At 38.4% G+C, this 23289-nt stretch overlaps 1 protein-coding gene across 3 annotated transcripts in view; it reads left to right on the top strand.

The window, feature by feature from the left end:
- Positions 1-23289, top strand: part of FMNL2 (formin like 2) — a gene marked incomplete at both ends in the record, with an annotated part of 311524 nt that overhangs the window by 238872 nt on the left and 49363 nt on the right. For all 3 annotated transcript variants that reach the window (XM_080689059.1, XM_080689057.1, XM_080689058.1), the window contains 3 exons: positions 8093-8201; positions 10389-10465; positions 12584-12677. In XM_080689059.1, the coding sequence (XP_080545185.1) occupies positions 8093-8201; positions 10389-10465; positions 12584-12677 (280 nt within the window). The remainder of the gene's footprint in view (positions 1-8092; positions 8202-10388; positions 10466-12583; positions 12678-23289) is intronic.

Genomic DNA, 23289 nt, shown 5'->3' with positions numbered 1-23289 from the left:
GTGCAAGACGCATCACAAGGGCCAGTTCTAAACACAGCTCATTTGCCTCAGGTATCCATGAGAGACCAGGAGAAACTGCTGCTGCTCATTGAGGCCTTTTGAATTGGAGGACAGCCTCTGATTTCGGTTCTGCTCAAATAATCCCTCCCCACACATTGAGGATTGAATTCAAGGACACTCTACCATTAAGCTACATCACTAGACCTTTTTAATTTTTATTTTGAGATAGAATCTTGCTATGTTGCCCAGGCTGGCAAATAGTCTTTGTTTTAAATGAAGTTTCAAAATAGCTTCAGGAAGAAAGTATACAGCAGTTTTATTTTTGGTAATTTTGTAGCAAAGCATACACAGAAGATATTAATTACAAAAAGGCAAATGTACCTTCCATGGAGCCAGTAATCCCCATAAGCATGGGTCTTTTTGTGTAAAGTTAATTCAAATAGGTAAACTAGGATGATCATTTCTTGTGAAAGGAGAAGATAGTTTAGCCTAAAGGGCTGTGACAGAGAACCAGATGTAGGCCACCTTATCATTCCTTTTTTCTTTCTTTTGAACCCAGGGCATTCTACCTCCGAGTTACACTCCCAGTCCTATTTTTATTCTTTATTTTGAAACAGGGTCTTACTAATTTGCAGAGGGTGGCACTAAGCAGATGAGGCTGGCTGCAAACCTGTGATCCTCTGGTCTCAGCCACCGTAGTACTGGGATTACAAGCATGTGCCACCACACCCGGTTATACCTTCTCCTTTCCTTGATAGTGTGCTGAATTATGTTTACTTGGTTAGGAAATAGCACTTTGTAGACACACTGCTTGATTGTTAGAGTGCATTTCCTTTGAGCTGTCTGAATTTGTAATGGTAGACAGATTACTGCTGTGATATTCTAGCCCTGCCTGAATGAATCAGTGTGACTCATACACTTGGTAGTTTGTGTCATCAGCCAATTATTCTCGAGTGTGTGTGTGTGTGTGTGTGTGTGTGTGTGTGTGTGTGTGTAAACTGTTAATCACCATGTTCAGCCTATTGGCATCTAGGCAGATATTTGAGATGCCAAGGACAAAGATATCCAAAGCTGGGTTTTCCTGATGATACTTGGTTCTTCTGTTGTGTGTGTCATTGTGGGGTTTGGTCTCTTCACACAGAAATCTTCAAATTTGCTCGGACATGATAGATGAGGACCAGCTCTGTACCTGAAGAGGCCTCTGGGAGACATCTACAGGGTGGGTTGGGTGGGAAGAACATAGTGACTGTGGCCTGTAGTTAGCCCTTTGCCTTTAGGTAGATTTCAGCCTACATCATCTAAAAGAGGATTTATTTATTTATTTATTTATTTATTTATTTATTTATTTATTTTTGGTGGTACTGGGGTTCCTGGAAACCCTTCTACCTCCGGGCTACACTCCCAGACCTATTTTTTTATTTTATTTTATTTGAAAACAGGGTCTCTTACTTAAGCCAGCAAGGCTGGCTTCAAACCTGCGTGATCCTCCTTTCTCCGCCTCCCAAGTGCAGGGATTACAAGTGTGCGCTACCATGTCTGGCCTAAAATAGGTTTTAAATATAATTTTTTTCTTTATTGGAAAAGTAATGAATATACATTTTATTTTATTTTTTACTTTTTTTTTTGCAGTACTAGGAATGGAACCCAGGGGCATTCTATCTCTGAGCTACAACCCCAGCCTTATTTATTTATTTATTTATTTATTTATTTATTTATTTATTTATTGGTACTGGGGGTGGAAGCCAGGGGCTTTCTACCTCTGGGCTACTCTCCCATACTTATTTTATATTTTATTTGGAAACAAAGCCTCACTAAGTTGTGGTAAAATGGCCAATAAATCATTAGTTCTAATTATATTGACATTTTAGTGGGTCTATTAAACTATCTCCATAGGAAATTGTGTATTAAACAATGCCAGCATCATGCATTGGAATTGACTGTAAAGCCTATTTTTTAAAAAAGGCTGACACTTAGCCGGGTGTGGTGGCACACACTTGTAATCCCAGTACTTGGGAGGCTGAGACAGGAGGATAACAAAAGTTCAAAGCCAGCCTCTGATACTTAGTGAGGCTCTCAGTAATCTAGTAAGACCCTGTTTCCAAATAAAACATAAAAATAGGTCTGGGAATGTAGCCTGGAGGTAGAAGGCCCCTGCTTTCCATACCCAGTACCACCACCACAACAAAAAAGGCTGATACTTTAATCACATGGTCATTAATGCAAATAATCCAAATATCTAATTTAAAAGATTATCAAATTCTGTAAGATGTGTATGCTAACAAATAGATTAATGTTCCTGCTAACCTCTGACAGTCACTAAAATCCAGCCTTATATTTTATGATGACTCTAAATTGAGAAAAATTTAGAATTATGGAATTTTCCAGGATGTTTTTATTTAATGGGAGGAAACTTTTATATGAGAATTCCCAAAATATAAAGTAAAACTTCCTGTTAGGTTAAAAATATCCTTGCTTTCCTGGGAAGTGATATGTAAGATTAAGATATACAGTGAAAGCCGGGCTTACCAAATGAGTTGCTGTGCCTGGTCTCCTGCAGGAGATGCCAAGGTGCTGTGTTTGCAGCAAACTAAGCTTTGCTCTTTTGTGATGAAGTGGCTGTGCAGGGCAGATACACCTATGTAGGACTGAAGCAGAGATGGCACCAGGATGACAGGACAGGGTCGTCTGGCAGGGAGGGACCTGGCCATACAGATGGCTCTAGGTGGTAGCTTTTTTCATAACTCAACAGATTAACAATGAGAAACAATTTGTAAAAAATGATTGATTGTTCTGTATCCCAGTGAGGAGACTGCTTGGGGTCTATCTAGTCTGTCTGTCTTATCTTTTACTTCTTATTTTTCATGTAGGTGTGACTTCTTTTTTTTTTTTTTTCCTTTTTTTTTTTCCTTTTTTTTTTTGCAGTACCAGGGATAAACCCAGGGGCATTGTACCTCTGAGCTACACCCCAGCCCTGTTTTTTATTCTTTATTTTTGAAACAGGGTCCCACTGAGTTGTGAAGGACCTTGCTAAGTAGCTGAGGCTATCCGCGAACCGCTATCCTCCGGTTCCTGCCTCTTGAATGTTGGGATTACAAGCGTGCATCACCATGCCCGGCTCTTATTTTTTTCTAATAACATCTTTAATTAATGTTTTTACAAAGGTAAAATATTATACTTAAAAATAGATCTCAGTATATGAAAATACTAAGTTCTCTAATTGTATTCCAAGATGGCCTTTAAAATATAAAATTTCATACATCACAGAAGAGCAACCTTGATCTGCAGTTGTTTAGAATGAATTTTACAAACATAATAAAAAATGCATGCCCTTATACATAACAGTATGTGCAATAGCAACTGACAGTAGTAGCTCAGAACAGCAAAAAGTAAGATTAGCTGCTTATCCCAAGTTATATCCAGGACGCTTACTGGACTGATTTAAGGAGGCTTAACAGTAGTTACTCAGTGTAGTCCCTCCCTTTTTTAAAAGAGGGAAGAAAAAAGTTTTTTCCTAAAAATAAACAAAAATATATCATCTGATGTGTTTTTTCCCCTAAACCACATAAAATTACAAAAGATAGAGCAAGGCAGTATTCAAAAGGGAAGAATATACGTTTCAGAAAAATTTCCATAGCCTAATATACGACTAAAAGCAAAACTAACCCATGAGGAAACACATAAAACAACTATTTTCTTTATTTTGAAGTTGTTAAGCCGGGCGTGGTGGCGCAGCTTGGGAAGCGGAGACAGGAGGATCGTGCAGGTTTGAAGCCAGCCGTGCTGGCTTAAGAGACCCTGTTTCCAAATAAAAATGTAAAATAGGTCTGGGAGTGTAGCCTGTAGGTAGAAGGGTTCCAGGAACCCCAGTACCACCAAAAAAAAAAAAAAAAAAAAAAAGGGAAATAAATTGTTAATGCTCTTCAATTTATTTATTTTTTATTGATATATTGTAGTCATACATCGTAAAGGGGTACAAGATGCTGGAGGCACACATGCCCACATCACTCATTTAGCCCTTTCCCAATTCTACCCCCTCCCTCCTTCACATGTGTGGCTTAGTGAGTGACAACTATTTTTAATCAACAAATTCAAAGTCATTTAGAGTTAATGTTACAGATCTTGTTCAGATACCAGTGCTGTGGTGTTGAGTTTTTTAAATCTTCAATGTTACAGTTTTATACATACAAGCTCAGATACTGTCTTTTATTCTTACTCTATTTTTATATAAACCAAAAATTAGAGGACAAAAATGTTGAAGCCAAAAGAAAAGTTTTTTTTCTTTGTGGTGGTACTGGGGTTCCTGGAAGCCCTTCTACTTCCGGGCTACACTCCCAGACCTATTTTATATTTTTCTTATTAATAAGTATCCATATTAAATGCTATATTAAATTTATTTTAGCTAGATATGGGGGTACATGGCTGTAATCTCAGTACTTAGGATGCCAAGACAGGAGGATCTCAGGTTTAGGGCCAGCCTCAGAAACTTAGGAAGACCTTGTTTCAAAATAAAAAATAAAATAGGGTGGGGTGGGGATGTAGCTCAGAGACAGAATGCCCCTAGGTTCATATCCTAGTACCACAAAATAAATGCATATGCTTATTCTTTTTTTTTTTTTTTTTGTGGTACTGGGGTTCCTGGAAGCCCTTCTACCTCTGGGCTACACTCCCAGACCTATTTTATAATTTTATTTGGAAACAGAGTCTCTTAAGCCAGCGTGGCTGGCTTTAAACCAGCGTGATCCTCCTGTCTCCGCCTCCCAAGCGCGGGGATTATAAGCGTGTGCCACCACGCCCAGCAATTCTTTTTTTTTTTTTTAATGTACGTAAGCTTGTCTGTCCGTCCATCCGTCCGTCCGTCTGTCCTTACTTCCTTTCTTTCTTTTCTTGAGGTATTGGGGATGGAATTCAGGGGCATTCTACTTCTGAGCTATACCTTCAGCCTTATTTTTCCTATTCTTTATTTTGAAACAGGTTTACACTAAGTTGCAGAAGGTCTCACTAAGTAGCTGAGGCTGGCTGCAAACCTGTGCTTCTCCTGTCTCAGCCTCCCAGGTACTGGGATTATAAGTGTGCGCCACCATGCTGGGCTAAGGTTTTATTTCTAATCAATCCAAGACATTTAACAACAGCCACTTAGAGAACGATTATATCATAAAAGTCAACATGCTAAATGTGTTGTGTAGTTCATATAGAGATAGTAATAGCACTGTTGTACAGGAAACAAAATTGGGCAAAATTACTTCGTCTATAGCATACAACTGGTAAGTCTATATATATATATATATTACTGAATTTTTAAAATTTTATTTATTTATTTATTTATTTATTTATTTATTTATTTATTTATTTAGTGGTACTGGGGGTGGAACCCAGGGACATTCTACCTCTGAGCTATACCCCCAGCCCTGTTTTTTAGTCTTTATTTTGAAACAGGGTCTAAGAGTTGCAAAGGACCTCACTAAGTAGCTGAGGCTGGCCACGAACTCGCAATCCTCCTGTCTTAGCTTCCCGAATGCTGGAATTACAAGCGTGTGCCATCATGCCCGGCCTGAATTTTTTTATTTGAATAGTTTGAAATAAGGGAATGCCATGTATATTCAGCTTCATGTCAAAAGGGCATGTAAAAACAATCATAAGCTGCAGAGCATTAACAAATTCTTAAATATAGTTGTTTCAAGTAGTTTTTCGTATTAAATAAAAGTGAGTATGAAATATACCAAAATTTAGGTGTAATCACCATCTTGATAAAATTTTGCTCCTATCTTCTGCTTAAATATATTTTAAATATTGATCTAGGTTAATTATAAAATATAACACATAGAAGTATTTTATGTTAATACTTGGTATATGGAGTATTATTCTAATTAATTTTTGTTGGTTTTTGCATTGTAAAAAATAGTGGCAAAGACATTTTGGTTTTGTAGAGACTTTGTACAGTTAATATCAAGAACTAGATCAATACAAAATGTTACTTTGCACATCTTAAGAAATAAGTATGTACAGTTGGTTTACTTAAATAATTTTTTTTTTTTGGTGTGGTACTGGGGTTCTTGGAACTTCTACCTCCGGGCTATACTCCCAGACACCTATTTTTTTAATATTTTAATTTGGAAACAGGGTCTCTTAAGCCAGTGAGGCTGGCTTTGAACCTGCACGATCCTCCTGTCTCCGCCTCCCAAGCATAGGGATTACAAGCGTGGGCCACCATGCCCGGCAATAATTAAAATTTTTTGGAAGTGGTGCAGAAGTAATGAATGTAGAAGAACTTATCTCATCTTCCTTAGTTTGCTTTAATCATGTGTCTTCTCCAATCATCACTATGCATAAATATATTTAGCAAAGGGTAATTCAGCCCAGTGAAATCACTTTTCTGTTTTATTTTTAAATTGAACCTTAGAGGATTTTATATGTTAGTAGCTGGTGCTTTCAATGAAAAAAATTATCTCTCAAACTACCATATATTTAAAGGCGATTCCTTAAAGAAATATAAAACTGAGATTAAAATAAAGGTAGAGGAAGAAAAAGAATTTCAAATATAGACTAAGATGGTCATATATTCTTAGGTCAGACTGGCTACCTGGTTATTGTTGGAATTGTATCCACGTCTGTAAGATCTCTATCGTGTGTATCCACAGCCTTGCCTTTCCTGGGTTATGGCCACAAGCATATTTTAAAATGTTTTAGACATCAAAACAGGACTTACTGACAACAAAATCTGAATTTGCTTCCATAACCTCAACCTTTTTGCTTTTGCATTCCAAACTGAATGAGGCCAACTTCTATTGCTGGAGTTTTATTTTCAAGCACGAATAAAGCAGAAAATCCTTGAATAAAGCTACCTTCTTATAACTACCTTGAATAAAGCTACTTTCAAATGACTACCGTGAATAAAGCTACCTTCTTATAGAGTGAATAAACCAGGTATTAACACATTCTGATTTATTGAGGCAAGTAGCTTCGAAATCGAAGTACATGCCAGAAAATATGTTTGGCTCATTATAAAGCTTATGTGAAAATTATTCTTCTTGTGTTTGACTTAAACAGAAAATGAAATTTAAGATATTTCTCAGACGAACACTTTTAGACCAACTTGTAAATTTAGTTTTCACCTTCTTTCCCATACCTTTGAGCCTTTTAAGAGCTATTAATATTACTTATATATCACCCTTTGCTTTTTAAAATTTGTCCCCTTCAAGAAGAAGGAAGGTTATAAGTGGTTTTGTGGAGCATTCCTGCTTCTGTTTGTCTATAAGATTGTAGTTGGGTTGAAGAGATAACCTGTGTTTCCACTTTGAGGCAATAATTTAAGTTCATATTGATGCTTTCAGTGTTATCATCTTTTCTACATGCTTCACGTTACATTGTCAGTTCTTTGCTGCTTGCAAGTTATGCTAAATTTCCAGAAAGACTAACACTGACTTAGCAGTGTCAAGTCCACAGAATTTATCCTAACACCGAAACATCTTAGCCCCTTGGCATATCGGCCTATTTTCCTGAGAGTTTCAGTTGACGCTCCTGGTTTTGTGTGAGGGACCAGGGTGTGCAGGCATTTGTGCACTGTGAAGGTTTCAGGGTCTAATATCACAGGGTGACATCAAAGTTATTAATATATGGCCTGTGGGGGTTTAAACTTCAGAACAGGGGCTCCTGAGACCAGGGGATGAAAGAAGTTATCATAACCAGGCCATATGAGGAGGTCTAGGGCTAACCTTGTTATTAGCACATGCATGCACTACAGACCATGTAGTGCCTCCAGCCAAGCTAGGTGCAAACCCAGCTCAACCTGCTGACTAGGAGCCTGGGATAGTTATTAAATCTCATGTAGTCTGATTTGTTATTACTGTGAGAGGGCCTGGGTTTCATTGCCCCAAGTTTCTAGCATGAGAAGAGGGAATCAGTCCTCAGAATTATGCAGGCCTAAAGACGTTGGAAAGAGCTTTGTGGCAGTGGGGTGTTGGTCGTAGTTTTGATTTGAAATCCTCACTGAAGCACAGGTAAAGGTAGAGGATGATGTCTATTTCTTTTTAAGTGCATGCGCCTATCCTAAGAAATTAATCTATCATTTTACAAAAGTTTCTCTTTTTATTTATAGGTATAATACCTTGCCAAGCAGAAGAACCCTGAAAAATTCAAGATTAGTGAGTAAGAAAGATGACGTTCACGTCTGCATCATGTGTTTACGTGCCATCATGAATTATCAGGTATGTTTGTGCTTCTGGATCTTAAAAAAAACATTTGAACTAAGTAGACTTGGATCTTGGCTTGGATTATTCTTAAGTACACAGTGGAATTTGATCCTGGTGCACCAAGGATGGACTGACAGTATCAGAAGTGTAGGTAAGCAAAGTACAAGTAATAATGAGAAAAATTGGGATCCGAATATAAAAACAAGATTTAATTTCTGTTGCTCTGGATGCCTCAGGTGGGTCCAAGTAGAAATGGGAAACAAATCCGTAGGTAGAGGATTCTAATTAGCATTCAAACCCAGTAAGGATACAGAATTGAGTCAAAAGGGAAGCACACATTTGTTCTTTCTCTCAATCCACTTATATCTTTTGGCCTTTGTCAAACAGAGACCATGTACTAGGCCCTGAAAATATAGCAGGAAATAAGTGCCCCACGGAGTTTACCTTCCAGAAAGGGCAAACAAGGGTAGTTGGATATGCCCATCTGGAATCCAAGACAGAGGTCTGACTGGAGATGCAGGTTAGAGAGTAGTTAGCATGTAGATGGTATAGGAAACTCAGAGAATGAATGAAATCAACAGGGATAGATAGAGAAGAAAAAAGTTCAAAAAAGGAACCCTGCGTCCTCTGCTTAAATGTGTGCGAGATGAGGAAAAGCTAGCTAGACAGCCTAAGGAGTAGCCAGGGAAGTGAGAACCAACTGAAGGACATGTTTCAAGAAGGGAGTGCTGTATTCTGTAAGTGCTGGTGCACAGCTAGAATTCCAGCTACTCAGGAGGCAGTGGTAGAAGGATCCCAGTAAGATCCAGGCCAACCTGGGTGACTTAGTGAGACACTTTCTCAAAAAACAAAAATACAAACAAAAAAGGCTGCATGGTTTAGTGGTAGAATGCTTGCCTTGCATGTATAAGGCCCTGGGTCTAATCTCCAGTACCACAAATAAAGAAATATAAAATTAAAATGCTGCTGTTGAGTGGGGCTTAGCCACTGGCTCAAAGTGATATTAGCAAGAGCAGCTTAAGTGGAGTGCTGGGATGGAATGCCTGATGAGCTGGTTTCAAGAGCAAACAGCAAGCCAGGCGTGGTGGCACAGGCTTGTAATCCCAGCGCTTGGGAGACTGAGACAGGAGCATCACAGAGATTCGAAGCCAGCCTCAGCTACTTAGTGAGGCTCTCAGCAACTTAGTAAGACCGTTTCCAAATAAAGTATAAAATAGGTCTGGGAGTGTAGCGTGGAGGTAGAAAAGCCCTTGGGTTCCACCCCCAGTACCACCAAAAAAAAAAAAAAAAAAAAAAAAAAAAGAGCAAACAGCAAGAGAGGAGTCCAGGATCCTGTGTTGGAGGAGTTTTGCTGATGGCAATGAATCAGTAGACAGGAAAAATGATGGGGATTGGGAAATTTCTGCAGCAGATGTATTCTTTGAGCCTGTGAGAGGGAGGCCTCAGTGGAGTGGTAGGCCTCAGAATAGAATGTCGAAGAGTTTATCTTTGGCAAGACATGGGGAGGTAAGCCACAGATATGTGCAGGTAGATTGTTGCAGTGGGAGATTTGGAGCACTTTCACTGATTGCATAAATTTTTCTCAGTAGAAGAGGAAATAAGGTCATAAGCTGAGAGGGAGTTTACAAGAAAGGGGTAATAATTCCTCAAGTCAAAAGAACTCTGTTTCTTTAGCATGTTAGTAAACTTATTTTTTTTAGAAGGGTGAGGTAGCTTGCCTCCAAGCAAGGCAGGTTTTCCTAGGCCCTGGGTCCTGAAAGCCATTACCCAAAGAAGGGACTTAGATGGAGTTGTTGTTAGGTGTCACCCTGGAAGAGTTCAGATTCCAGGTCTCTGTCCTTGAGATTCAGAATAGACTGAGCTGGGGTGGATATGGAGAATTCAACTAGTGCTTTGTTTAGTCTTTCAAGTGATTTAGTGAGTAGGCAGAGTTGAAAATCGCTCAGGTATGGCCTTTTCACTATTTTAATAAAGAAGAATGTGTAGCTTATTCATAGCTAATGGGAAGATAATCCTTTGATGATGGCATCATTGCTGAAATTTTTGATAGAGAAATATGTTCTGGCACTAGTGTGCTGGAGACATAAATGCACTTATGATGGTGTTACGTGAAGAAGAGCTTCAGAGTTTTGTTTTTAAATCAACTTTAATGGGCCTCTGACTTATCTTCTGGTGCCTTTTTTTCTCTCTCCCACATTTCAGTATGGTTTCAACATGGTCATGTCTCACCCACATGCTGTTAATGAGATTGCACTAAGCTTGAACAACAAGAATCCCAGGTAAGCTTCCTTTGTCATGTAAAGTGTGATGTAAATTCTAACTGGGAAAAGCAGAGAGCTCAGTCAAGTACTTAACCAGGTTAGAATTTAGAAACTTCAAGTGTTGCTTTATGAACTAAGACTGGCTGTAAACAACTTGGCTGTGTGGAATTTTTTTTTTTCAACCAGGTTAGGTTCTTACATGGGGCAGAGGTGGCACCTGATAACAACTGTAGCCTTTACTGTTCTCCTTAAGCTTTCATTCTTTTTTACAGCCTGAGTTCTCAGCATCCTTACTGCTAAATTTGAGGGAGAGGATTAGGTTGTGGGCTTGCCTAGACATGGGGACCAGGAGAATCTTAAAATACTGAGAGTTAACTAAAACTACCATTCCTTATCCACACCTCACTTTGTAGCTTTAGTTACAAAACAGAAAAAGAAACACAAATATTGTACAGGCAGATTTTCTCTTATGTATACTTTTTGTAAAGGCCAACACCATAAATTAAACACCTTGCAAATTACCTCTAGAAAGCTGTGTTGTTCAGTGTTTTATTTGTGGGGGGTTGTTTTGTTTTTGTTATTCTTATTTGTTTCCATTTCTGGTGATGCATCCTGCATTTCAAACATGTATGTAATTCCCTTTCATCAGATACTTCTCTATAAACTGAATATCTGAAAACTGTTAATTGAGCTAAAAATATGATTATAAATTATTAGGCTCTCTGATTTGGAAAGCAATGCAATCTGTAAAACCTATTTAAATATTGGAGAGTATTCTTTAAAATTTTTCCCGACTAGACCTTGTACAACTTTGTGATTGTTTCCTTAGTTGACTAGAATCCAAGTGGTCATCCTTCCTTGTCCCTGCCTTACACCACAGGGAGGTATTTATTTATTTTTGAAGGCAGTTGACATTGTGGGCTTTCAGAACAGTCTTTGTTGAGAGATTGGCAGTAATTTTTATTCCAGAATAAAGATGAAATACTAGGGTGATCTTGTGATACAGAAACAATGCTGTTTCTTTCTTGATTGTACTTCCAAACTTACAATGCATCTTTAGGTTCTTCTTCCAAAAATATTTTAGATAGTTTTCTTGAGTCAGAAAAAATATTCTTGTACTAGTACAGCTGTAATCTGACTCCTTTCAGATCTCCTGCATAGACAGAAGTGCTAGAAACTTGCATTGTCACACGGGATTTTTATGGACCCATCTGCAAATGAGCAGATTTGAAATGTAAAACATTAATTTCAGCTGATTTGGAATTTTTTATGTTGTGCTTCTGACTCTAAAACCAGGGAAAATATTGAATCAATACGTTTTCTGTGTATTCCCACATTTCTTATTTTTTTCTCTTATTTATTTTTTATTTTTTTTATTTTTTATTTTTATTTTTTGGTGGTACTGGGGTTCCTGGAAGCCCTTCTACCTCTGGGCTACACTCCCAGACCTATTTTTACATTTTTATTTTGAAACAGGGTCTCCTAAGCCAGCACACGCGACTGGCTTCGAACCTGCGCGATCCTCCTGTCTCTGCCTCCCAAGCGCGGGAATTACAAGCGTGCGCCACCACGCCCGGCTTTTTTTCTCTTATATCACAAAGAATTCTACTATATTGTATTGAGTCACCTGACCATTTAGCTGAAGGAGTTAGTTTCATTAGTGAGTAATTTGTAATTTAGGGAGTGGGAAGTAAGCCTTCCACATTTGCTGCTTTTGGTAAGTCCCATGTTTAAAACTTTGTCAAGAGTCAGATGTGGTAGGGCATACCTGTAATACCAGTATTTGGGAGGCTGAGACAGGAGGATTGCAGGTTCAAGTTCAGCCTAAACAATGTAACAAGACCCTCAGACAACTTAGTGAGACCCTGTTTCAAAACAAAATTAAAAAATGGCTGGGTTATAGCTCAGAGGTAGACTGCTCCTAGTTTCAACCCCTAGTGGCACACATACAAAAAAAATTCAGTAAAGGTTTCAACGTATGGTTTAATGAAACTACACTGTCCTTAGTAAAGGTCTAAAAATATCTACAAAAAAGTGTTTATTATTCTCATATCCACCTTGGAAGACAGGAGCAGCTGACTCTTCCTGTCAAGTTCACTGATTTGTGTGCTTTTTTTCCCCTTCTTGTTTTGACAGGACAAAAGCCCTTGTCTTAGAGCTGTTGGCGGCCGTTTGTCTAGTCAGAGGCGGGCATGAAATCATTTTATCAGCTTTTGATAACTTCAAGGAGGTAGGACGCACTGTCATTTTAATAAGAATGCTCACACAAACAACTGATATTTAGACACCTTCGAACAGAATGACTTCCCCTCTTCATTTATTCCAGAGCCCAGGGAGTATAATGGCTCATTTTCTTAGCTATCTCTGACAGGGGAGTAATGAACATAGCTTGTGTATCTTCAATGGATGGATGATGCTTTGTTCGGTGTCTCATTTTGAGCATAAGTTAAAAATGTTTGCAGTACTTACTTAGAAGAATATGGAATAGCCAGTTCAAAAATAGGTTTTGTTCTACATATAGGGTTTTCCTTAGGGTTAGAAGTATATAAATAATATCATATAAGTTTTATGTCCTAGTCACTTCTCCCAAATTGTGTTTATTTTCATCGCTCTACTGGAGTTATTGAAAATGTGTCAAATAAATGTAGACATATATTTAGGAGTTTGTAATCCTAATTAAGTGGTCCTGTCACAGAAGAACAATAAAGTGATGAGTATGTGTGGTTGAAAATTAAGAGGCACAAAGGAAGAAGGAACCAGTGCACAGAGGTAACTTGACACCAAGGACTGTGCCCCAAGGTAACAAGAGACTTTGAGCCAGATGTTAGCCAGTTTCCCTTAGGGCCACGACAACTGTCCTTTTATTTCTCTAGTATATGCCTTACATCCAAGACTACATTGAAGAGGAAAATTACAAAAATAGTCCTTGAGTCAGTTGTGGTAGCACACGCTTATATAATCCCAGTTACTTGGGAGGCTGAGACCTGAGGATTCGAGAACAGCCTCAGGGATATAGTGAGACTCTCCACAACTTAGATCCTGTTTCAAAATAAATAAATAAATAAAACGGGGTGGGGGGGATGTATCTGAGAGCAGTAACGCCCCTGGGTTCACTCCCTGGTACAACAAAAATATGAGAATGTTGAAGGCATTTGGAGTCCCGGGTTATAGAAGGACAAAGTTATGCCTTTCCTGGACAGCCCCATTTAGTCACAGAGCTAGATAAGTGGCAGAGCTGGGTTCAGGATTTGGTGTCCCTAATTCTGGACTGGCATGAAACTGCGCTCAAGTGTGGGCCCAGTTGCATGTGACTCTCCTGAAAGAAAGAAGGGAAATGTTGAATTCAGCAGGACTTCAGAGCCAACCTCCTTACCCTCACCTCACTAACTAGAACCCCTCCCCTCCAGCTGCCACTTCTGTAGAGAGTGGCACTGTGATCTTGTGTATGGGACAAGGAGCTTCGAGCATGTGAACAGGACAAACACTCCTCTTGCCCCTTTATTTGAATTGCCTCCCTTCTCTCAGTCATTTCTTAAAGATTTTTGACATCTATTTTCTTATTGCCAACCATAAGAGAACCAAATGTTGTCTTTTTATCTATTTGGCCTTAATGATCGTGAAACAATATGCAGATTCTAAAAGAATGATGAAGAATAATAGCGAATCTTTAAATTCATATTGTTTCTTCCAAAACAAATAGACTTTAGAGGCAAAAATGTATGAATGCTGTCTGTGACATGTCATGTGTAGATATATAAATTTTACATTTATAAATGATGTTTGGGTAGACGTGTTAAAAATGGAAGATAAATAGCATACATTGCTAATATAACTCCTAAACTTTATCATTTGATTATATTTGAAAACATCACATGCCAAGACCTTCCTAAACATTTAGTACAGTCATCAGTGACTCATATCTCATATGATGTTATATTGTAGGTCAAATTATGTCCAAAAGGTATACTTGTCAGAAACAAAATTAAAACTAGTAATTCATCAGATGAATGGTAGTATTGTTCTCTATTTGGTAAAGTGTATTTTCTTTCTAATGCATAGTAGGCACACAGATTTAGGTAGAATTGAGTTTTAACTGTCTGATGTTAGAATTGTATATGGTTTAACCATTTATGACATAGCATGTGCTCAGTGGAAGAAATAAAGTAGTACTACTGAATCTAATAGCTGACTAGTAGTTTTGAAAACTAAGTTAATTTTAACTCTGAGTTTTTAGAGCTTTAAGAGAGACCTCATTTCTGTAATTACTTCTTCATAACAGTGGGTCTGTAAATCCTCTTTCTCTGTGGCTATGCATTTGAGAACAACTTCTCCGGTGGGAGAACGCGTAAAGACAGAGCTCTATGCTCCTAAACCCACTTGTACCTCAAGCCATGGTGTTCATGTAGCACAAGTCCAAGCATTGTCCAGCTGCCCTGTGAACAGGAGCAGTGTAGAGAACATGCCCCTGGGAAACTTGTTCTTATGAATAGGTCAAAAGAACACCAAGTTAGTTATCCCATATTGGGGTGGAAAAAGTGTTACTATATTTTGATCTTATTTTTTAAGAATATAACACCATTCATAACTGAAAGTCTTTTAAATTCTTTTCTACTATTTTTCTCCTATCTTTATACAACTTGATTTTTTATATACATTATAGTAAAGGATATATTCTTTAATCTTTTTAAGCAAAATGTCACTGGAAATCTCCTCCCTTCAGGGAGGTTTGGTACCAGCTGTTTCAGAAGCATTATCCTTCTGTTCTATGATGCCCATGCAGATTAGGGTTTGGGTAGGTGAATAACACCTATGCACCCACCCAAGACAGAAAGAGCCTCATGCCAGCTATGAGGAGCCAGGCAGTAGGGCCAATGGAGGGTTTGCCTTTTCAAAGATGTTTTTAAAATGTTTTAGACGGAACCTTTATAGAAGAAGGGATTGTCCCTGGTTTTAATGAGAGTGAAGAGTGGAGGAAGGGAGTTTAGCATCCCCTTTGTGCAAATAAAGTGACATGCATTAGAGTAACTAGGCCATTTGGGTTTTGATTGTTGTTAGACTGCCACAGTATGACAGCAGATGCCCACAGGGAACTTAGGGAGCATTCATCTTAAGTATGGAGAAGGAATTTTATTTCCTTCAGCTTTAGAACTAGCATATTTTTTTTCTAACTCGACTAGTACTAATTAGTTAATAAAATGTAAATTTAAAATATCTTTTGGCTCTTGATAATTTTTGTTTGTTTGTTTTTAGCAGTACTGGGAGTGGAACCCAGGGGCATTCTACTTCGGGGCTATACTCCTAGACGTATTTTATATTTTATTTGGAAACAGGGTCTCACTAAGTTGCTGAGAGCCTCACTAAGTAGCTGAGGCTGGCTTCGAACTGTGTGATCCTCTTGTCTCAGCCTCCCAAGTGCTGGGATTACAAGTGTGTGCCACCACGACCGGCATTGGCTCTTGATAATTTTTAAATGTGTGATTACATCATTTTCTCCTTTTTCAATGAATAATCAGGATCCAAACAGATTCAGTTTTCTATTTTTATTTCAAAGAATCTTGCTGTAAGTCTAGTAATACCTAAAGTACATGTTCTAGAATAAGATGGAGCATCTCTAATTTAATGGTATCTGATGGTGGAAAAAATATTAGCCCAAGGTGTAGCTTATAGTGGGGTTGGGGCCTGAGCCTTATGTCATTGAACCAGCCATCACTTCTTCCAGTGTATGTGAAAATAAATAAATTTTAAATATGCAAAAGCAGACGGTGAACTTACACTCTAGGTGGTTTGTGACATGCCTCTGGACGCATGAATACATCAACTGGATGATCATTAACAGTCAACCACTGCACTCCTTGAATTCTTTTCTCTTAAGACCCTTTCAGTAAAGGGAATTAACACATTTGCTTTTAGTGTTGAAACATTTCATGAAAATTTATGGTTCTGAAAGGAGGACTGGGGTGAGAACAAGAGATTCATCTGTTTTTCCTTATTGGTTAATTTGGCCATGTGGAAGGACATATAGCCATCTTCTCTAAATTGCTTCTGTCTTAGTTACATGCTGTGTATTTTTGAGCACCGAGTCTGGAACTGGGGAGGAAGACACTTTTGGAAGTAAAGCTTGCTGTGTTGGTATTTGTATTGGTTCACAGTCTGTGGGTTCTGTAAGGTACATTTGTTGGTTTGGGGTTTACTGGGTTTCTATAAGAAACAGAAATATGATGTAATGAATAGAAGAAAAGGAAGGTTGGAAGGATGTTGAACACAATGACAAGGAACATGGAGGATACACTGGAGATGGGCAGGCATTTCTAAGCTGTGGCTAGACTCTGGCTGTGCCCTTGCACCACAAATACTGTTTGGGTTTCTGGCCATGGTTTTTCTTCTTTGCCAGCAATCGGGACCACAGCTAGCAAACCCACTAGGTCATAAAACTACAACTATTGGTAAAGAGCCTCAACCACTGAGATTTATAAACACATAAACACTAACCCCATCTCCATAGAAAGTTACTGAACTCTAACCTTTTCTCAATTTTTTCCCAGTCTTTCTATTTTTTTCATCATATTCTTTGATATATTTGAGAAATTTCTTTACTTTTTAAAAGTATCTCCAAAAGTCTGGCAAAATATGCTACCACTTTGAAATCAAAGGAGAAAGTCCCGAGGCCCCGCAGACCTCCGAGGGCTCAGAGCCACCTGTTCTCCCGGGCTGCTGGGCGGTGCACCTAGGCTCCATCAGGATTCGGGGTCCACTATAATTATGTTCTCATCTCTTTCTATACTGACAGGAGCTGGCTTTAGCCCAAAAGCCCAGCTTTGATTGTGAAAGGCCTCTCTGCCACATGGTTCTGGCCTTCCCATATAGATACATGGAGCCCGGGCTGCCAGCTCTCTTACACATCAAACTCTTGGCAGTAGCTATTCTTTTTTTACCCTTGTTGCTAGGAGTCTTCGAAGAACGATGATGTGGTTTAGCTATTGGGTATCTGACAGCACTCATACTATGTATTATTTAGTTGATGTAAGAAAGCCTGTCATGCAGCTGGGCGTGGTAGCACATGCTTGTAATCTTGTACTTGGGAGGCTGAGACAGGAAGATTGCAGGTTCAGAGCTGTCCTCAGCAAGATGTAATTGTTTAGACAGATTCTGTTAGTTAAAAAAAAAAAAAGTTCCTATATTTTGCTCCAAAAGTCATTTGGCAGTGAACTCAGCATGAGGTCACCCTGACGGTGTAGGGTGTAGCTGGGGTCTGAGATTTGTTTCAGAAATTTTGCCATTCATATTTCTCAATCCTTGGGCCTCTTCCTTCACTGACAGTCATCTGCTCCTTCAGCTGCTATCTGTCTGTCTGTCTGTCTCGTTTATTTTTGTCTTTCATAATTGAGATTGTATTAGTTTTATTTTTTAGGCATGGGGTACATGCCTATAATTCCAGTACTTAGAGGCTGAGATAGGAGGATCACAAATTCCAGGCCTGTCTCAAGGAACTTAACCAAAGCCCTCAGCAATTTTGGTTGTTAAAGTTCAGTATACAGACATATTATTTTGTATACTGTTCTTAATGTGCATGCTGGAAATCTAAAACGCCTTATATTATGATACTTTTTCATTTTTCCAGTGACTTCAGCTTCAAATTTGGAGGCAACTTTTCCTTAAGAGACTATGAAGTATCAGTATCTTCAATGCTGTTAAGCTGTTACTAAGACCCACTAGCTCACAATCTTTTTAAACATATATAGTATAGACTCAACTTTTTGGTCATTTACAACAGTATTAACAAAATGGTTGGGAAAACTGGACTCCTTGGACTAACAGGACAGAAGAAATTTCAGAGTGCACACAATTCTGACAGGGCAGTGATCAAGGAGTGCCCCCCCTTCCCCCTAGTACTAGGGGTTGAGCCCAGGGGCATTTTCCTTCTGAGCTACACACCCAACACTTTTTATTTTTGAAACAGTCTTGCTAAGTTGCCAAGGTTGGCCCTGAACCCAGTCTTCCTTTCTCAGCCTCCCACATCCTGGGATTGCAGGCACACACCACCACGCCCGGCTTTCTACTTCTCACATCCTAGGATCTTCCTTTTTCTCTGAGTCTGGACTATTTAAAAAAAAAAATAGTACAAGAGGATTCTGGTGTCTGGTGAGCAGTTGTTGGAGATGCTTTGTTTCTCAACCTGACTTGAGTTACAGTGTTTCCTTTTCCTCACAAGCCCATCTATAATTAATTATTAGTTTACTTATTTATTGTTTACTTTGGTATGGGAGATTGAACACAGGGGCATTTTACCTCTGAGCAACACCCCTAGCCCTATTTTATTTTTTATTTTGAAACAGGGTCTCGCTAAGTTGTAGAGGATTTCACCAAGTTTCTGAGGCTGGTCACAAACCTGTGACCTTCCTGTCTCAGCCTCAAGTTAGGGAACCTTATTCCATATTTTAAATGTAACAGTCACTTTTTTTAATTTTGGTGGTACTTGGGCTCCTGGAAACCCTTCTACCTCTGGGCTACACTCTCAGACCTATTTTATACTTTAATTTTTTTTTTTTTTTGGAAACACGGTCTCTTAAGCCAGTGCGGCTGGCTTCGAGCCTGCGCAATCCTCCTGTCTTCCCCTCCCAAGCGCGGGGATTACAAGCCTGCGCCACCACGCCCAGCTGTAAAAGCCACTTTAAAAAGAAGAAAGCAAAACAGGGTGTTGCTTGCTTCCTTGTTATTTTTAATTCCTATAAAAATACGACTTCTAAAACCTTTGCCCTCTGCCAGCTGTATAGCAGTGGGCATATGTGTCCTTATTTTGTCTTCTTGGAAGCTGATAAGAAGCACCCTGAGGGACAGTGATAGAAGCTTTGTGTTAAATTAAGACCCCTCAGAATCTGAAACAGGCAGAGAGTGGTCCCTGACTAGGGCGCTTTTACCTGGGAAGTGTTTCTTTGATGTGTAGGAGGTATTCTGTGGTTGTGAGGGACACAAGGATGGTGTGAAGCACTGTGCTGGGGAGTGATTAGAAAACCGGTGTCGAAACTATTGTAGCATGGCAGTATCGTCACCAACTCCAGAAACCATTAGCTATAGGATGGAGAAAGATGGACCTGTAACCTAATTGCCTACCTTATAGAAATATGAGATAATTACTTTGCAAATTGCTTTTTTCTTATACCCAATGATATTATATTGATAGTGTAACAAGGAGTGAAATTTGCTTTATTTTGGTTAAATGCTTAAAACTTTACCTAAGAGCAAGATAATTATAAATTAAAAATCTAAACAGTACATTATTCTTATGCAGACAAAAGGGATTTCCCTCCTTTATTAAGTTCTTATTTTAGGACATATCAATTAACCCTCATAAGAGCCATGCCATTAAAAAAACAAAAGCAAAAAAAGAGTGTTTTCTTCCTGGTTCCAATAATGGGTATTAGTTTCCCTAGATGATCATGAACAGAGTTAAATGTAATAATTTAACATGTACAATACATCATCACATTTTCCAGTTGAGTTTTTTCCCCAAATGGTACTTTTTAAAATTAAAATCCCTAACTTAATCTAGGATCAGTAAATAGTTGCTGGATGATGAGGAATTTAAACTTTAAAGCAACTATGCAATTAATCTGGCAACCAAATCTTGTAACTCAAACCTAGTTGCATGTTAGAGGTGAGAAAATCCTCATAAATTTAAGTTATGACATGGATGTGTATGTATACATATATATCCTTTTTTGGAGGGGATCCCCTCTTCCAAGATCAATCAAGAGGTAGAACAATACTCATTTACAAGTTAGGAAGTGGGCACACCTTCAAAATTTCAATAGTGTATTTTCTTTTTATGTTTTTATAATAAATGCTTTATAAAACTGTTAGCTGAATCCTAGGTAAGAATAAGGTCTGTTTTGAGAATAGCATTTGTCATTGCCCAAAATAGTTGAGAAGAGGTTGTAGATTAAGAAGTATTTAGCTTGGTCTAGGGCTAGTTGTTTTTAAATGTAAAAGAATTCTAGGTTTTAGGTTATTTTAGTGGTTATTAAATTCAATGCTTAAGCCCAGTCATAGTACTATCTTGTTAAATAAGCATTTAGGTTTCTTACAGCTATTATTAAAGTAGTTGAAATGCTGTGTTAGCTACGAAGAAAGATAATTCTTATATGTATATTTGTGTATGTATATTTTATTTGTGTGTATAGATATTATGAGTAATTGCATAAAGATGTGTACAATTGTATAAAGTATTATGAATAATTGCATAAAGATGTATAGCAATATGCCCTAAAAGGAAACAAAGGAAAGGGTTTGGAGCGACAGTAACGCTGCTTTTTTGGGTACTAGGAATTTAATCCAAGTGCATTCTACCTTTAAGCTACACCTCCAGCCCTTTTGATTTTTTTATTTTGAAATAGGGTCTTGCTAAGTTGCTGAGGGTACTGGGATTACAGGCCTGTGTCACCACACCCAGTGATGATAATGTGTTTAATGTGTTTATTTCTGTTTCTTGAACTGTTTGCAAAGTTCCTCACATGGCTATAATATCCCTATTGTGCAGAGTTAGATGTTTCTCCTACTAACTTTTTTTTTTGCAGTACTGGGAATGGAACCCAGGGGCATTCTACCTCTGAGCTACACCCCCCTCAGCCCAATTTTTTTTTAGTCTTTATTTTTTGAAATAGGGTCTCACTGAGTTACAAAGGGCCCTGCTAAGTAGTTGAGACCATCTGTGAATCTTGATCCTTTGGTCTCTGCCTCCTGAATGCTGGGATTACAAGCATGAGCCACCATGCCCAGCGTCCCTATTAACTTTTTTTTTTTTTTTAAATAGTACTAGAGATGGAACCCAGTACCATTGAGCCATACCCAGCCCGATTTTTTATTCTTTATTTTGAAACAGGGTCTCACTGAATTACAAAGGGCCTCACTAAATAGCTGAGGCTGTCCTTGAACCCCAATCCTCCTGTCTCTGCCTCCTGAATGCTGGGATTACAAGCATGCGCCATCACACCTGGCTTCCTACTAACATTTTATTTGGCTACTTTTTTTTTCCTTCTCAATCTGATCTGTTATCTTTTAGGTAACGTCTCTCCAAAAGTAAAGGCATTGATCATCACCACCTTTTCTTCAGAATTACTAAACAAAATCAAAGTTTGTCAAAACTTGTAGGGAGCTTTTGAGCCAGCCTCTATGTTTATTAGCATGGAAAAATAACAGTTACAGAAAGTAGCAGTTTAATATTAAATAAAATGCATGATTTGTGTTGGAAAAAACTTTGTATTACCTTGAGAAACACAGAACCCATTTCACGATGTGGTTAGTCAAGGGCCAAATGTACTCTAAGGTCAACAGTGAGAGGACAGTAATTCTAAACTTGAAGGATTTTACTTATATTTACATGTTTATCTCAATCATAATTTACAACAAAGTTTTAGGTGCTGTTGACAATGAATGTGCTTATTGAGTTTGACTCCCATGTGAGTCAAGCTCAAATTTCATTTGAAATTTAAACACTTGTAAAACATAAGCACATTTTTTATATATGTGGAGCCCATAGTCAGTACATAAGGGGCTTGTTCGGTTGGTTTCCCTTAACTAGCAAACATTCATTTTCAGAAAGAAAACATGAGCAGGGTTCATGAATCTATCCCAGTTTGTTTCGCGTTGTAGACATTAGTAAATTTGTTGTGTATGTAAAAAAGCATTTACATACATAGAAATAATGAGACTGCTATTATTTTTATAAGAGTTTAAATTAATTTGTTTATGGTTTGCTTATTGCCAACAGGCTAGTGTATATTATTTTTTTAATCTCATACACATCCTATAATATGGAATAGAGAGAGGCCCAGAGTTAATGGGCCTCCTAGCATGCTCTAGTAAATGGCAATTCTGGGATTTTTACACAGATTTTTTTAACTAATAAACAACTTTCCATGGTGTCCATCACATCCAAACACTTTCTATATTTGTTCATATGTTTTCTACCAAAAAGCAAACCTAATTGGAATGCTTATAGATTTGGCCATTTACTGAAGTGTTTGAAATTAGCAGGAAAATTCATGGTAGGCTGGGATGTTTGGATGGGGCTAGATCCTGCGCAGAACGGTGAAGGAGAGAAAAGATTTGATTTGATGGATCATCCTAGGAACAAAGAGATTGGTGTGAATCTGTCTCAGAAGGAAATGTAAGTCAGAACACATGTGCTGGTTGAGTAGAAAAATATATTTTAGTCATGATTAAACTATTCCTGGCTTCCCTTTCACACCCCAAACTATGTTCTTCCCACCGGAGTTCAACATCCATCCTTATTCCTTTCACCACAATGGTACTTGTGGCTCTTGCCCAACTCTTTCACTCTATATCACTCTGCCAGGGATATATGGTCATACTTAGTTTTCATTCATAATTGAAACACACTCAGTAAAAGAATATGGCCCAGCGGTTCCTGACCGTGGTCCAGCAACCACTGTCAGTCCTCTTCCATCATGAAGTTGAGCTCTCTGACAGAATTTCCCCTCTGGCTCTGCGTCACTGGAGAGTGGAAATGGCCAATCGCAGCAACATGAGCTACGGCTCTGTTTCATTTTGGCAGTTTGGTTTTGGCTGTGGAATATGAGATCTCCTCCCCCACTAGTAAATGGACCGGCAACACATGTGTTATCCTGGATTTACTGGTATAGTACCAAGAACAACATTGAACTTTCCATTTTGAAGTAGTTTCCAGGAATAGGTGTAAAACTAGTAAATGTTTTCTGTATGGTAGGTGTCAAGGACACATTGACTGTATTGGTAAAAAATAACACTCATTTTGATCCTTGTGTATTTATTCTTGTTTGTATCATAGTGTGTCAGGTGTCCGCAGA

This window comes from Muscardinus avellanarius (genome assembly GCF_963383645.1).
Source record: "Muscardinus avellanarius genome assembly, chromosome: 2".
Classification (NCBI taxonomy): Eukaryota; Metazoa; Chordata; class Mammalia; order Rodentia; family Gliridae; genus Muscardinus; species Muscardinus avellanarius.
This window is presented reverse-complemented; position numbering and strand designations above follow the sequence as displayed.